The sequence below is a fragment of the Panthera tigris genome, chromosome B1 (genome assembly GCF_018350195.1).
Source record: "Panthera tigris isolate Pti1 chromosome B1, P.tigris_Pti1_mat1.1, whole genome shotgun sequence".
Taxonomy (NCBI): domain Eukaryota; kingdom Metazoa; phylum Chordata; class Mammalia; order Carnivora; family Felidae; genus Panthera; species Panthera tigris.
Genome location: NC_056663.1, coordinates 131631176 through 131647356, shown reverse-complemented (window position 1 = coordinate 131647356; position 16181 = coordinate 131631176). Strand labels below are relative to the sequence as shown.

The 16181-nt window shown below is 37.3% G+C and overlaps 1 protein-coding gene across 3 annotated transcripts in view; it reads left to right on the top strand.

Moving 5' to 3' along the window:
- Positions 1–16181, top strand: part of HERC6 (HECT and RLD domain containing E3 ubiquitin protein ligase family member 6) — a 62360-nt gene that overhangs the window by 36858 nt on the left and 9321 nt on the right. For 2 of the 3 annotated variants that reach the window (XM_007074813.3, XM_042984204.1), the window contains exons 12-17: positions 2027–2216; positions 4606–4766; positions 9627–9740; positions 10048–10155; positions 11486–11647; positions 15039–15182. In XM_007074813.3, the coding sequence (XP_007074875.2) occupies positions 2027–2216; positions 4606–4766; positions 9627–9740; positions 10048–10155; positions 11486–11647; positions 15039–15182 (879 nt within the window). The remainder of the gene's footprint in view (positions 1–2026; positions 2217–4605; positions 4767–9626; positions 9741–10047; positions 10156–11485; positions 11648–15038; positions 15183–16181) is intronic. The other variant, XM_042984205.1, reaches the window with a different exon arrangement.

The window sequence follows — 16181 nt, the reverse complement described above, 5'->3', positions numbered from 1 at the left end:
TGATGGTAGCTGTTGTTAACAAACAACTTCCAAATCTCAGTGGCTTAACACAATGAAGACTTCTTTTCACATCGTAGTCCAATGAGGGTTGGAGACAGGAAACACATGCAGAGGAGGAAGAGGAAATGTTTCCCCTCCACCCATCTTAGTTTCATTGGCTGGGACCCTGCAAATTAGACTGAGAAAAGACAGATTAATGGGAGAGAAATAAACAGAAGTTTATTAATATGTGTGTGCATGCTGCATATACACTCAGTGATGAGTAACTAAAGCGTGGTTAGAACTTGGTTATATAGCATCTTAGCAAAAGAACAATAATTTTGTAAAGAAGAGACAACACAAAGGAAAAGGAGTTTGAGCTTCTAAGGGTGCCAAAATGCAGGAAGGCAAATATCTGGGGAAGCTCATGTTAGATAAGGTCTAGATTATAAGGTTTATTTGTGTAGACTCTTTTTCTCTTTTATTTTTAAAAATTTACATCCGGGGTGCCTGGGTGGCTCAGTCGGTTAAGCGGCCGACTTGGCTCAGGTCATGATCTCGCGGTCTGTGAGTTCAAGCCCCGCGTCGGGCTCTGTGCTGACAGCTCAGAGCCTGGAGCCTGTTTCAGATTCTGTGTCTCCCTCTCTCTGACCCTCCCCTGTTCATGCTCTGTCTCTCTCTGTCTCAAAAATAAATAAACGTTAAAAAAAAAATTTTTTTTTAAAATTTACATCCAAGTTAGCATATAGTGCAATAATGATTTCAGGAGTAGAATTTAGTAATTCATCCCCTGTATATAGCACCCAGTGCTCATCCCCACAAGTGTCCTCCTTACTGCCCCTTGCCCATTTAGCCCATTCCCCACCCAAAACCCCTCTAGCAACCCTCCATTTGTTCCCTGTATTTAAGAGTCTCTTATGTTTTGTCCCTCTGTGTAGACTCTTTCTCAATGCCTGTTCATCTCTGCTGATAAGGTTCTTGCCCTTCTCCTGGTACAGAAGTTAGCGGCAGGAGGACACCTTTACAGGGGGAATTTATATTGTTTTCAAGTAGATAGAGGGAAGCCAGAGAGCTTGTCCTGTGCCTGCTTTTTCTCACCTGCCTTCAGCTCAAAATAATCCTCATGCCAGAGTGGCATATATTTTTTTTAAGTTTATTCATTTTGAGAGAGAGAGCACAAGTGAAGGATGGGCAGAGAGAGAGAGAGAGAGAGAGAAACCCAAGCAGGCTCCACACCATTAGCACAGACTGACATGGGGCTCGATCCCATGAACCATGAAATCATGACCTAAGCCTAGATCAGGAGTCGGACGCTTAACTGACTGAGCCACCCAGGTGCCCCCAGAGTGGCATATCTCTGAGTGTATATTCTGCTACCTTTCCCACCTCTGCATAACTTCACTGAGGAGTGATTTGGGTTCCTTTTTTCTGGAGTTCTAGGCACTGGAGCCATGAAATCCTGCAGTATATCTTTTGTATTCAGTTGGCAGATAAGGAAAGCGAGTATAGAAGGTTACATGAGAGGTTGCAGGGGTCATGCCTAGAAGTGATATACATATTTCATATACACATTTCATTCATATCTCATTAGCCAGAACTCAATCATATGGCCCCATATAACTGCAGGGGAGGCTGGGAAATGCCATCTTCCCGGAAGCCTAGAAGGAAAATGAAACAGTATTGGTGAGGTGAACGTATGCCATTATCTCTGCCATGTTGGATTTTAAGTCATAGATTTGGGTATGGATCTTTGATGTGTCAGTCTCTAATTAAGTCCATGATTCACACAGCATGTACATGCACATGTGACTTCACTTTATTTCTTTCATGCATCCCAGTATAAAATAGGGAGGATGGCTCTCACATAATACATTAGAGGCATTTGGTATGCAAGGAGTTATGGAGTTTGAACAGAAGGTCTGAGGAAAACTAAATGATTACACCATTGGAAAATAGTGGAATGAAACCCCTAGTCCCATAGCTTGTTTTTCACTATAATCTGTATCTAATATATTCTGGGCCCTTTCCCTAATCCTTTCAACCACAGATAACTACAGGTTTTAGGGATAATCTGCTCAGAGCTCTTCCATGTCATTCTCCACACCAAGAAGCATTATCAGTTTTCCTTCTGCTCCCAGAATGTCCTGTGATGCATGATTCTAAGAACTGGAGGAGTCTGGTGGTTCCATATGCAGAAGCTGTTTGTAAAATGAGTGACCGATCTTTACGAGTCCTGAGTAAGTTTGATTAATTTTTCACTTTATCTGTACTCTCAACAATCACTGAAGTAAAAGATGGAGCAAATTTTGGATAGAAGATTTAAAAACACACAAATGTTTGGGTATGTGGTATGTGAATGTTTGAAAAGATTAACCTAACATTATTATAATCATTACTCTTATACAAAGCATGTGTAACTCTTAGACTTGGACATGGCTTTGACTTCAGAGTTTAATAACCATAGAGGATCCAGTCAAAATAAATCTATACTTGAAAACTTTTTGTTTATGTTTTAAAACTTGAGAAATTTTGGGGCACCTGGATGGCTCAGTCAGTGAAGTGTCTGACTTCGGCTCAGGTCATGATCTCGTGGTTCGTGAGTTTGAGCCCCATGTTGGGCTCTGTGCTGACAGCTCAGAGTCTGGAGCCCACTTTGGATTCTATGTCTCACTCTCTCTCTGCCCTTCCCCTGCTCATGCTATGTCTCTCAAGAAAAACAAACGTTAACTTTTTTTTTTTTTTTTTTTTTTTTAAGTTTTGAGAGACCCTCCACAGAACTTTAAGTGGCCACCGTTCACATTGTAATCTAAATAAACTGCAGGTCAGTGCAACATGGCAACCCTGACAGAGGATATACCAGTTTACATTTCATCAACAAATATGAGAGCATCAGCCCACACATTTTTCTACAGTATTATTAGACTTTGATATTTGCCATTCTGAAGAAAAAAGTCTCTCAATTTGAATTTTAGTTTTCTCATTATGAATGAGATTGTGCTGGTTTTCCTATATCTCAGTTCCATTTGTATATTATAGTCTGGAAACTATCAGTTCTTCCCTCTTAACCCATTTTCCCATGTGTTGTTGTTAGTGTTTTTCTTTTTTATTTAGCTTTTTAGTTTTTACTTTATTTTTTTAATGTTTATTTTTGAGAGAGAAAAAGAGAGTTGTGAACAGGGGAGGGACAGAGAGAGAGAGGGACAGTATCTGAAGCGGGCTCTGTGCTGACAGCAGCGAGTCCAATGTGGGACTTTAATCCACTAACTGTGAGATCACGACCTTGGCTGAAGTCAGATGTTCAACTGACTGAGCCAGCCAGGCACCCCTATTTTATTTTATTTTTTAAAGTTTAGCAGGCTCTGTGCTGTCAGCATGGAGCCCGGCATGGAGCTTGATCCCACAACTGTGACATCATGACCTGAGCTGAAATCAAGCTTAACTGATTAGGCCAACGAGGCGCTCCTATTTAGAAGCTTTTAAATGATTAAGGCAACTAATTCTTTATCAATAATATGAATTACAAGTCTTTTTTCTCTGGGTTATTAATTTTTTTTATTTTGTGGAATTTTCACATGCATAATTATTTGAAAATATTTTAATGAAGCCTACTATGTAAACATTTTCTTATATGGTCGCTGAGTTTGGATCGTATTTCAAAAAGCCTACTCCCTCTGAAATTTAAAAAAATTTCCCATACTCCTACTAGAATTTTTTTTTTTTTTTTAAAGTAGGCTCCATGCCCAGTGTGGGGCTTGAACTCATGACCCTGAGTTCAAGAGTCACATACTCTGACTGAGCCAGCCAGGTGCCCCACTTCTACTAGAATTTTTATTGGTTCATTTTTATGTGTAACTCTTTGATCCATTCAGAGTTTATCTTGATTAAGCTTTATCTTTTTCTGGAAAAGTTTTCAGTTGTTCCCATACATTCACTGAATGATCTGTTTCATTCCCACTAATATGTAATGCCACATTTATCATATACTCAAGTATCCTATGTATTTGTGTCCATTTATGGAATCTCTACTATGTAAGTCTGCATTTCATACATCTGGGTCATATTATTTTAATTAAATTAGCTATTTTAATATTTGATAGGTTTGCTTTCTGAGAATTATGTTTTAAAGATACAAATATCTAGGTTGGAACAAAGTAATATTAAAATATTGTTATTGAGTTAATTTAAAAAATATATCCATATATACCAGGTGTTCATAAAGTCTGAAAAGATATTTTATTTTCCTCAAATCAAAAATGTCCTTGATGACATTATATGTGTGCATGTGTGTGTATTCTTATGCAAGTTTTCAGATTTTATAGATACTCTATGGAATTTTGTTTGAAAATCATGAAATCAATCAAGTAGTCAAGTATTAATATGATCAACAAATTTCTTCAGAATCCTACATCTGAACTTTCAATTCCAATGATATTTGATGAGGGAAAAACATTTTTTCACATCTGTGAGTCATAAATGTCCAGGATGGTACCCCGAGACAAGATATTTTATATGTTTTGCCATCAGAAATGGAAACTGTTATCTATTTCATACGTTAAAGAACCTGGAAGAAACTGAGGATTTTTTTGGAGGGTGCATATTTATCATGGCTGATTTTATACCCCCCAGAGAAGTGCTGGGGATCTTTGCAAGAATCTTCTCTCAATACACTGGTCCAGATGCTCAAAAATGCCATCGTCTCTCAGCTGCGTTCCTGGCCTAAAATTGAAACCAATGAGAATCACTGCAATCTTAAAGCTCTTCTAGGAATGGTGAAACAAGTGTATAAGGTAAGGGTTCATCTGAATATATATATATATATATATATATATATATATATACACACATACATATACATATATATATATATATATATATATTATATATATATGATTTTACTCAATTAAAAACTTTTAGGTCTCAGCCAATTGGAGTCTTATTTTATTTCTAAAACAAAATATTTTATTCAGTTCTTAGTAATTCAGAATTTTGCTTGTTTTGCTAATTGGCTAGACTCTAGTCATATATATTACATATATGTTACATATTTTATATACAGGTTATATGTAATATATATCACATATATCATATGCACAAATACTAAAAAATGAGAATGATTATTATTTTCAGTACAGTACACAACATAATCCAGAAGTAATTTAAAATTAGCCTACTAATAAACCTAATGATTGTTGGGGGATAGGGAGGAGCCAGAGCATTTTAAGTAAAGAGCAGAATTAAATTAGTATTGTTCAATTAAAAATAATTGGCTAAAGTAAGATGATTTTATAAATATAAATTTAAATGGCAATCAAAACCAATTTCACCATAAAATATCAATCTCAACAGGAGAAAACATTAGGTACAAAAATTAGTTCATTTCAGAAGTACTAATGCACCGGTATTTCTAAAGTAGTATATTTCTTTTTTTTACCTAGCTTTATTGAGACATAATTGACATATTGTGTGACTTCAAAGTGTGCAGTATATTGCTTTGATACATCTATACTTATTCATTTTACAACTGGAAGTTTGAACCCTTTGACCAATATCTTCCCATTTCCCCCACTCCCTGACAACCACCATTCTACTTTCTGTTTCTGAGTTCAGCTTCATAGATAAGTGGTATCATACATATTTTTCTTTCTCTGAGTTATTTGACTTATCCTAAGTCCCATCCCTGTTGTCGCAAAAGGCAGGATCTCCTTCTCCCTCATGGCTGAATTGTATTCCAGTGTTTATATACATCTTCTTTATCTATTCATCCATCCAGGATGCTTAAGTTGTTTTCTTGTCTTGGCTTTTGTAAATAATGCTGCATTAAACATGGGGGTGCAGACATCTCTTTGAGATAGTGATTTAATTTCCTTTGAAGTGAATATATTTATTCAGATGAATATATTTTTTAATATAGCAAGAAGTGGGATTGCTAGATCATATGGTAGTTCTGTTTTTAATTTTTTGAGGAACCTCCATACTGTTTCCCGTGGTGGCTGCACCAATTAACATTCCCACCTGCAGTGTACAAAGGTTCCCTTTTCTCTGTATCCATGCCAACACTTATCTTTTGTTTTTTTGATGACAGCCATTCTAACAAGTATGAGGTGATATTTCACTGTGTAGCTTTGAGCTGCATTTCCCTGATGATTATGGATGTTGACCATCTTTTCATGTACCCATTGGCCATCTGTATGTCTTCTTTGGAAAAACATCTATTCAGTTCCTCTGCCCATTTTTAAAATTAGACTGTTTTGTTTGATCAGTGGCATGTGTTCTGTATATATTTTAGACATTAATTTCTTATGAAATATACAATTTGCAAGTATTTTCTCCCATTTCATAGGTTGCCTTTTTATTTTATTGTTGTTTCTTTTGCTGTGTAGAAACTTTGTAGTTTAGTTTTTGGTAGTCCCACTTACTTATTTTTGGTTTTGTTGCTTGTGCTTTTGTTGTCATATCCAAAAAAATCATTGCCAAGACCAATGTCAAGGAGCTTTCCCCTTAGGTTTTATTCTAGGAGTTTTATGGCCTATGTTTAAGTCTTTAATCCATTTCAAGTAAATTTTTCTGAGTGGTATACGATAGGGGTCCAATTTCATTCTTCTGAATATGGTCATCCAGTTGCCCCAATATTTATTGAAAAGACTATCCTTTCCCCATTGAGTTTTCTTGGCTCCTTTGTCAAATGTTAGTTGACCATTTTTGTGAGGTTTTATTTCTGGTCTCTTGATTCTGTTCCATTGGTTTATGAGTCTATTTTTATGCCAGTACCATTACTATAGCTTTATAGTATAGTTGTAAATCTGGAGTTGTGAGGCCTCCAGTTTTGTTCTTCTTTCTCAGGACTGCTTTGACTGTTCAATCTTTTGTGGTTTCATATGAATTTTAAGACTGTTTTTCTTAACTCTGTGAAAAATGCCTTTGGAATTTGGAGAGGGATTACATCTTATCTATAGATAACTTTAGCTGCTATAGACATTTTAACAATATTAATTCTTCTTTATTTTAAATTTATTTATTTTGAGAGAGACAGAGAGGGCACAAGTTGGAGAGAGGCAGGGAGAGAGGGAGACAGACAATCCCAAGCAGCTTCCATACTGCCAGTGAGGAACCCGATGTGGGGCTTGAACTCATGAAACTGTGAGATCGTGACTTGAGCTGAAACCCAAGTGTTGGACACTTAATTGACTGAGTCACCCAGGTTCCCCCGATATTAATTCTTCTAATCCATAAAGAAAGGCTATATTTCCATTTATTTGTGTTTTCTTCAATTTCTTTCATCAAAGTCTTACAGTTTTTGGTGTACAGGTCTTTCACCTCCTTGATTAAATTGATTCGTAAGCATTTCATTGTTTTTGATGCTATGGTGAATTGCTAATTGGAGTCTTAAGAAGACAAATAAGAATCATGAGGAGTCAGGTATTTTTTAATTTACATTTTATTTTTTAAAATTTACTTTTATTAAAAAAATTTTTTAATGTTTATATGTTTTTGAGAGAGAGAACGTGAGCATGAGTTGGGGAGGGGCAGAGAGAGAGGGAGACAGAGAATTCTAAGCAGGCTCTGCACTGTCAGCACAAAGCCCAATGTGGGGCTTGAACCCACAAACCATGACATCATGACCAGAGCTGAAGTTGGACGCTTAACCAACTGAACCACCCAGGTGACCCATACACATATTTTTAAAGTAATGCATATAAGGAAAATGTTTGGCAGAAAATAATTGGGAATTTTTTTTAATTTTATTTTTAATTTTTTTAAATTTACATCCAAATTAGTTAGCATATAGTGAAACAATGATTTCAGGGTAGATTCCTTAATACCCCTTACCCATTTAGCCTATCCCCCCTCCCACAACCCCTCCAGTAACCCTCAGTTTGTTCTCCACATTTATGAATCTATTCTGTTTTGTCCCCCTCCCTGTTTTTATATTATTTTTGTTTCCCTTCCCTTATGTTCATCTGTTTTGTCTCTTAAAGTCTTCATATAAGTGAAGTCATATGATTTTTGTCTTTCTCTGACTAATTTCACTTAGCATAATACCCTCCAGTTCCATCCACGTAGTTGCAATATAATTGGGAATTTTGATAAGGGAGAAACTTTATGAGACTGAAGATGTTTTGTAATGTACTTCTTTAAGAAAAAGTACACATCAAAATCTGTAGGCTTATCCCATTTTTCATTCTTGATAATGGTTGTGTGTTTTTTTTCCTTTTACAAAGTCTTACCAGAAAGTTTTTTAAAGAACCAATCTTTTTACTTGTTGATCCTCTCCCCTGTACGTGTTATTTACTTCCTTAATTTATATTCTTAGATTCTTTATTTCCTGTCTTCTATCTTTTGGATTAATTTGATATGATAGAGGCTTATTTAGAGCATTGATTTTCCAGAATTGCTTCCTCTGGAAAGCCTTCTTAAACCCCTTAAGTCCTTCTCCAATCAGAAATTGTATCCTCCTTGCCTGACTACTTGTTTTTATCTACTAGACTATGGGTTGGTAATCTATACCCATGGGTAGCCTCATATTTTTGTAAATAAAGTTTTATTGGAACATACCCACACTTGTTTTCATATTGTCTAAGGTGGTTTTGTGCTACAAAATGGAAGAGTTGAATAGCACCAGATATTGTATGGTCCCAAGTTCAAATATTTACTGTTTGGATTTAAGAGTTTGCTGACTACCGTACTAGACTGTAAGCTATGTGTCAGCAAGGACACTTTTTAGCTATGTTTTGTCTCACACCTGACAAGTAGTATGTGAAAAATTAATATTAATCAATGGAGAAAGGGCTGAATTTATCAAAAGTTCCTTGGATTTTTATGGTGCCTTTTTTAAATGTTTATTTATTATTATTTTTTTATTTAAAGAAAAATTTTTTTAACGTTTATTTATTTTTGAGACAGAGAGAGACAGAGCATGAATGGGGGAGGGTCAGAGAGAGAGGGAGACACAGAATCTGAAACAGGCTCCAGGCTCTGAGCTGTCAGCACAGAGCCCAATGCGGGGCTTGCACTCATGGACCGCGAGATCATGACCTGAGCCGAAGTCGGACACTTAGCCAACTGAGCCACGCAGGCACCTCTAAATGTTTGTTTATTTTTGAGAGAGAGAGAGAGAACGAGTGGGTAAGGGGCAGAGAGAAAGGGAGACAGAGGTTATGAAGTGGGCCCTGGGCTGACAGCAGAGAGCCCAATATGAGGCTCAAACTCATGAACTGTGAGATCATGGCCTGAGCCAAAGTTGGATGTTCAACCAACCGAGCCACCCAGGCACCCCTTTATGGTGATTTATTCTCAAGATCTAGAAATTGTTTCTAGTAAACCTGTACCCTAAGAATTGTTTTACTAATCTCCACTGCCAACATGTTATCTTTTACAGTATTTATGAAAATTAGGTAAATTATATATCAAAAAATGGAAGTTTTATAGAACTCTGTTTCATCATTGACAAATGCATTGGGTTTATAGAGCTCTAATCATATAATAGCCATATTATATTTATGTATATGATATATATTATATATATGTAATATATATGATATATATTATATATATATGTAATATATGTAATATATATATAATATATATGTAATATATATATAATCACTTATTGATAGAAAATAAAACTAACAAGTCATGTTTTCTTTAAGGTAAATAAAGCTAGGTGTCGACTACCAGAAGATACTTTCAACATAAACGAACTCTCCTATTTGCTGAACTTTCATGAAGACAGAAGAAGACTGTTCCTTAGGGATAACAACCTAGTAAGAGTAATATTTTTCCTTCTGAAAATGTTCATTCTTTAATAGGAGGACATATTAATAGCTATGTAGGTATCTCTTTGATAACTCAAGATTTGAAAATTTCTTCACTGCAATGCTAAATTGCTAAATTAGATGATCATTTTTTTTAGAAATACATTTTCTTAGAAATTTTTTCTAGATAATTTGAATTCTTAAAAACAGATTCCAAAAAGTATAGAGCAAAACAATTTACAGTGATGAGGTAAAGGGAAAAAGTTTTTCCCCCTTTTAATTATTAAAACTATTATTATCTCTTTCTATTTTTTAGATACCTGCGGAAAACCTCAGTCCCGTTATTTTCAGTGATTTTCCATTTATTTTTAATTTGCCATCCAAAATTAAATTATTACAAGCTGAGTCCTATTTAAAAATAATGGTATGTATGCTCTACTTTTTTTTATTATGTAAAATTACTAACATATACAAAATAGAGATAATGGTGTAGTGAGCCCTATCACAAAATTTCAGAAGTCATCAACATTTTGCTGCACTTCCCCATTTCTGACTTGTTTTTTAGTTGTCACTATTTTAGCTGAAGTATTTTAAAGCAAATCCCAGGCCCAATTTTCTTTCACCTCTCCATACTTCAGTGCATCCTTTCTGGTTGTTTCACTCTTATTCATGCTGAGATTCTTCAGTGGGTTCAGGTGGTGACCACATGATTCTTCCATTTTAATGCTTCCCATTAATGCTTTATTTATTTATTTATTTATTTATCTATCATATTTATTTATTTATTTATTTATTTTATTTTTTTTTTTTTTGAGAGAGAGAGAGCACAAAAGCAGGTGAGAGAGGCAGAGGGGAAGAGAGAGAGAGAGAGAGAGAGAGAATATATTAAGCAGCCTGATACTCAATGTGGAGCCTGACATGGGGCTTGGTGGAGCCTGACATGGGGCTTGATCCATGACCCGGAGATCATGACCCGAGCCAAAATCATGAGTTGGACATTTAACTGACTGAGCCACCCAGGCACCCCACCCCCGCGTCAACATTTTATTTAATAATTCTATCCATTGTTTTGGTTGAAGTTTGCACAATGGCATTATTTCTAATCTTATCATTACTTCCAAAGTTATTGACTAAATTCTGTAAAGAACTTTTCCTCATCAACCAGGGTCACTTGGCTACATTCACACAGGAAAGTGGAATGATGCTTAATCCTTTTTCTTTAATTATTAAATGTTGCCAGGGGCGCCTGGGTGGCTCAGTGGGTTCAGCGTCCGACTTTGGCTCAGATCATGATCTCACAGTTTGTGGGTTCAAGCCCCACATCGGGCTCTGTGTTGACAGGTTGGAGCCTGGAGCCTGCTTCAGATTCTGTGTCTCCCTCTCTCCGCCCCTCCCCCACTTGCATTTTCTCTCTCTCTCTCTCAAAAATAAACATTAAAAAACTTTTTAAAAATGTTTTTTAAAAAAGGATCATGTTTACTACAAATGAGATAGCTTGTAATTATTTAGCTGTACCTCCATGGTGACTAATTCCTTGTATATAATTCCTAGATGCCATGGTTTCACAGATCCTGTGATCTCTTTGTTTTTCACAATGTAGTGTAGATTATGATGCCCTTTTTTCTTAAATAATTACAGTATGAGTATATACAGCAGTAGTAGGCATAAGTATATGCTATGCAGACTATGTTTATTTGAAATATTAAACACTTCCTAGTGTTCCTATGAGATTCCTAAAATATTTCTTTTTTTAGGGCTTAAAACAGAAAGAATACCTGGATTGGGGGCAAGTGAATCTGCCAACAAAGGATGGACAACCTACATTTACACTTAGAGTCAGACGAAGTCATCTAGTTGAAGATGCTCTGCTTCAGTTAAGCCAAGTTGAAGACACTGACCTCTGTAAATTATTAGTGGTACAGTAAAAGTCTCATTGGACATTTTTATTAATGTGAAAGGGGAACATTTATATAATGTAGTAAAGGAGGAGCCTGCCTTTGCAACTATAGTTATCAGCTGTATGGTTTTCCACAATCTGGGGTGCCTGGCTGGCTCAGTCCGTACAGCATGAAACTCTTCATCTTGGAGTTGTAAGACTGAGCACCACACCAGGCACAGAGATCCCTTAATTAAAAATTAGAAAAAAAATTGCTTACCCTTTAGAGAAAAGCTATGGGATGTTTAATTGAATATTGGGATTAGGTGTTAACTATTCATTACCTATGACTACAAAATTGCTGCATAGTGAACCATCCCAAAGCTTAATTACTTAAAATAACAATAACTTATTATAGAGGTCTGAAATTCAACTAAGGATCTGCTGATTTAGATCGAATTCATTTGGGTGGCTTTACTGATTTTTGTCTGCACTTGTTTACATATTTGGGAGTTGGCTAGGTATTGGATGATCTAGGCTAGATTAAGCTTGGCTGGGACAGTTTGGATCTGCTTCCTGTGCTTTTCATCTTCCTGGGACCAGCAAGCATAGTATTCTTCTCACTTCAGTGCCAGAGGTACAAGTTAGCAAGCCTAATAACACAACTAAAGTTGCTTTAGTCAAAGCAAGTTACATGGCTGAACCCAAGTCAAGGGCGATGAAATATACTCAGCTTCTTTAATGGGAGAAACTGCAGAGTTACATGCAACAGATATGGATCGAGGAGGGGTACAGAATTTGGGCTATTAATGCCATCGACAAGCAGCTGGTAGAATAGATACTTTTCCTACTTTTTGGCTCTAGTTTTATTTTATTTTTAAGGTTTATTTATTTATTTAAAAAAATTTTTTAAATATTTATTCAATTTTGAACAGCGAAGAGACAGAGCATGAGCAGGGAAGGGGCAGAGACAGAGGGAGACATAGGATCTGAAGCAGCTCCACACTCTGAGCTGTCAGCACAGAGCCCGACGTGGGGCTTGAACTCACAGACCAAGAGATCATGACCTGAGCTGAAGTCAGAAGTTTAACCAACTGAGACACCCAGGTGCCTCAAGGTTTATTTATTTATTTTGAGGGGGGTGGGGGACAGAGAGAGAGGGAGAGAAAGAGAATCCCAAGCAGGCTCTGCACTGACAGTTTGAACCTGACACGGGGCTCAAACTCATAAACCGTGAGATCATGACTTGAGCTGAAATCAAGAGTTGGAGGCTTAACTGAGTGGGCCACCCAGGTGGCCCCGGCTCTGGTTTTAGTCACAGAGTTTCTACTGTATTGGTTCTAATTCTAATCATCTTTCACTTCATCTTTTTGGGTACCTGTAGGGTTTTTACTGTGTTGGAGCTCAGATCATTTGCCCTATTGAGGACATAGAATGAGTAACTTTTTAAATAAAAGCTGGACTCTGTACAGAAGGGAGATTTTCCTGGTATGAGAGGATAACTTAGGCTCTCAGAGGGAAAGCCAGAACCTGGAGGGTAGCACTCAGACAGGAGAGGGATATTTTCCACCGTGGGACTAAATGGAAAACAAAGAAGCTCTTTTATAGGCCAGACTTTCTAGTTGTGTATCTCCCTCTGTATCTACTTTCTTTTAAATTTTGATTATGAGGAAATCAATAGAAAATTATTCTGCCCACAGGAGATGACAAAGAGGTAGGAAGCTGAGCTTCAAGACAGAGCCAATCAAAATACAGACTCCTAACAAGGCAAGGTTGTTGAGGCCACTTGTGAGTGGGTCCTGACCACAGTGAAGGCAGACTTGCCAGTGTTCAGCGAGTAGAAATTAGCAAATTGGAAGTAAGCTTAATTTATTGTTGGGATATCCAGATGGAACACAATGTGGGCCGTTGGAGATGAGATGATGGTCTGTGGCCAAGGAGTCGGTTCATCAAAGTGGCAGAGATAAGATCTTCCAGGCAAAGGAAGGAGAAAGTGAATGCTTAGTGAAGCTTATATTATAACGATAAAAAGAAATTAGCCAGGGAAGAAGTGGAAAAGTAGTTAGAAAGGTAGGTAGGAGGAAAACTGGGATAGTACTTAGCCACAGAGCCCCAACTTTAGAAAAGGACAATTTCTGCAGCACAACTTTTCTTTTAATAAAGCTAGAACAGTTTTGGCTTCTTACATCTCATACTTGGGTAGGTTAAGCTACCATACATGTTCAGTGTCAAAGTGTTTAACTTGAAAATATCTTAAAAAATAGGGGCGCTTGAGTGGCTCAGTTGGTTAAGCGTCTGACTCTTGATTTCGGCTCAGGTCATGATTTCGTGGTGTGTGCGTTTGAGCCCCACATCAGGCTCTGCACTGACAGTGAGAGGCCTGCTTGGGATTTTCTCTCTCCTCCTTTCTCTCTCTCTGCTCCTCCTCCACTTGCTCTCTCTCAAAATAAATAAATAAACTTAAAAAGAGAGAAAACATCTTAAAAAATAAATAAGGGGTGCCTAGCTGGCTTAGTTGGTAGAGCATGTGACTCTTGATCTCAGGGTTGTAAGTTTGAGTTCCACGTTGGGTGTACAGATTACTTAAAAATAAAATTAAATAAATAATAGAACTGGGGGAAAAAAAAGAAAGAAAAAGAAAAGGACAGTTCATAGTGACTTCCTACAGGAGGGCTATGGACAGTTAGGTCTGATGGTTCTTTCAAAGCTGCTAAATCCAGAAGGACTGGGAGGGCAATTTATCAGAAATTTTTGTTTTGTTTTCTTTTCTTTTAAGTTTATTTATTTATTTTGAGAGAGAGAGAGAGAGAGAGAGAGAGAGAGAGAGAGAAATGGAGGAGCAGAGAAAGAGGGAGAGCGAGAATCCTAAGCAGGTTCTATGCTGTCAGTGCTGAGCCCAGCATGGGGCTTGATCTCACAAATGTGAGATCATGACCTGAGCTGAGATCAAGAGTCAGACGCTTAATGGACTGATCCATTCAGGCGCCCCAATTTATCAGAGTTTCTAATGAGGGGAGAGGCAGGAGAAACCAAATAGCTGTTGACTAGAGCCAGAGCTATAAAGTCTGAATGATGAGATGAAGGTAGACATTAAGGGAGAAGAATCAGGGAATTTAGTGTTCCAGGGACCTGAAGCATATCAAAATCTTGTTCAAGAATCTGGTCAGCATAATTGGTGAATACTAAGTCTGGCTAGAATCCTCCTTTACTTAGTTCATATGACAGTGTAAAGGATTCACACGCATACAATAATCTGACAATAAATAGGTTTGCGGCATCCGCTTGCTCAGCAGGAAATTGAGTGAGGTGTGGGATCGAAGGGGTGTGGGTTTCTAGGAATTCTGATGGCTGCAGGAGGTTTGAAACTTTTCCAGAAAGATCAAGGCATTGTATTTTAAAACTGAGCCCGGGAGTGTGTTCTCTTTCCTCAGATTGAATTTATTAAAGAAATTTGTTCTGTGGGAGAAGGGGTAAAATCTGAGTTCTTCCACTGTATATTTGAAGAGATGACCAAGACAGAATATGGAATGTTCATATATCCTGAAGAGGGTTCCTACATGTGGTTTCCTGTCAGCGTGAGTCTCTTATTTATTTTCTTACAGTTTTACAGAACAGAAAAAGTATACCATATACCACAACACAAAACCATACATGATAATGTAAAACTCGATCATATAAACAGCCTTGTTACTCATGATCCAGAGCAGCAGCTCTAGCATCTCTTGGAGCTATTAGAACTTCAGGCCCCACCCCAGATCAGAGCATGTATTTTATAAGATCCCCAGGTGATTCTATGCACGTTAAATTTTTAAACAGCTTTTATGAAGTATAGTTGAGATTCAATGGACTATGATACATCCGGTGTCTGATTTGATAAGTTTTGATATATGTATGCATATGCCATGAAACTATTACCACAGTCAAAATAATGAACATATTCATCATCCCCCAAAATTTCTTAATACCCTTTTCTAATGCCATTCTTCCCCCGCTTCGTTCTCCCCATTCCCCTGCCTCATGCCCATGCAACCCCAACTACTCATCTGATTTCCGTCACTGTGGGGTAGTTTGAATTCCTAGAATTTTATATAAATTCTAAGATTTCTATTCCAGTGCCAGCCTTGATGTTAGCAGGTGAATGGCTTTGGGCCACTTACCTCATAGCCTCAATCTACATGCCCTATTTACTTACAGTAATTGTGAGGCTAAATGTTACAAATGTATTTAGAGTGTTCAGGCTAGTGGTCTCTCGGCTGTATGGTAGTGATGGCCTACCAAGATGTGGCCAGTGTTTTCCCTCATCTCCGACTACCAAGTGTGGAGAGAAGAGTGAATCCAGTTTCATCAGGACTCTTCTTTCCACCCACCTTCACGGTCGACAGAATCAGTCACCTTCCCTGACCCATATGCTTGTCCTTGTCAGCATGCCTAGGCTGAGGGCAGTATCGTCCAAGGGGACACGCTTATATGACATGCCTAATGCACAATGAAAGTGCAGAGAAAGTGTGCTCTTCCTTCTGCAGAGTTGTTTTTCTACATGAATTTGAAGGCAAAGACTATGAAAGTAAATAATG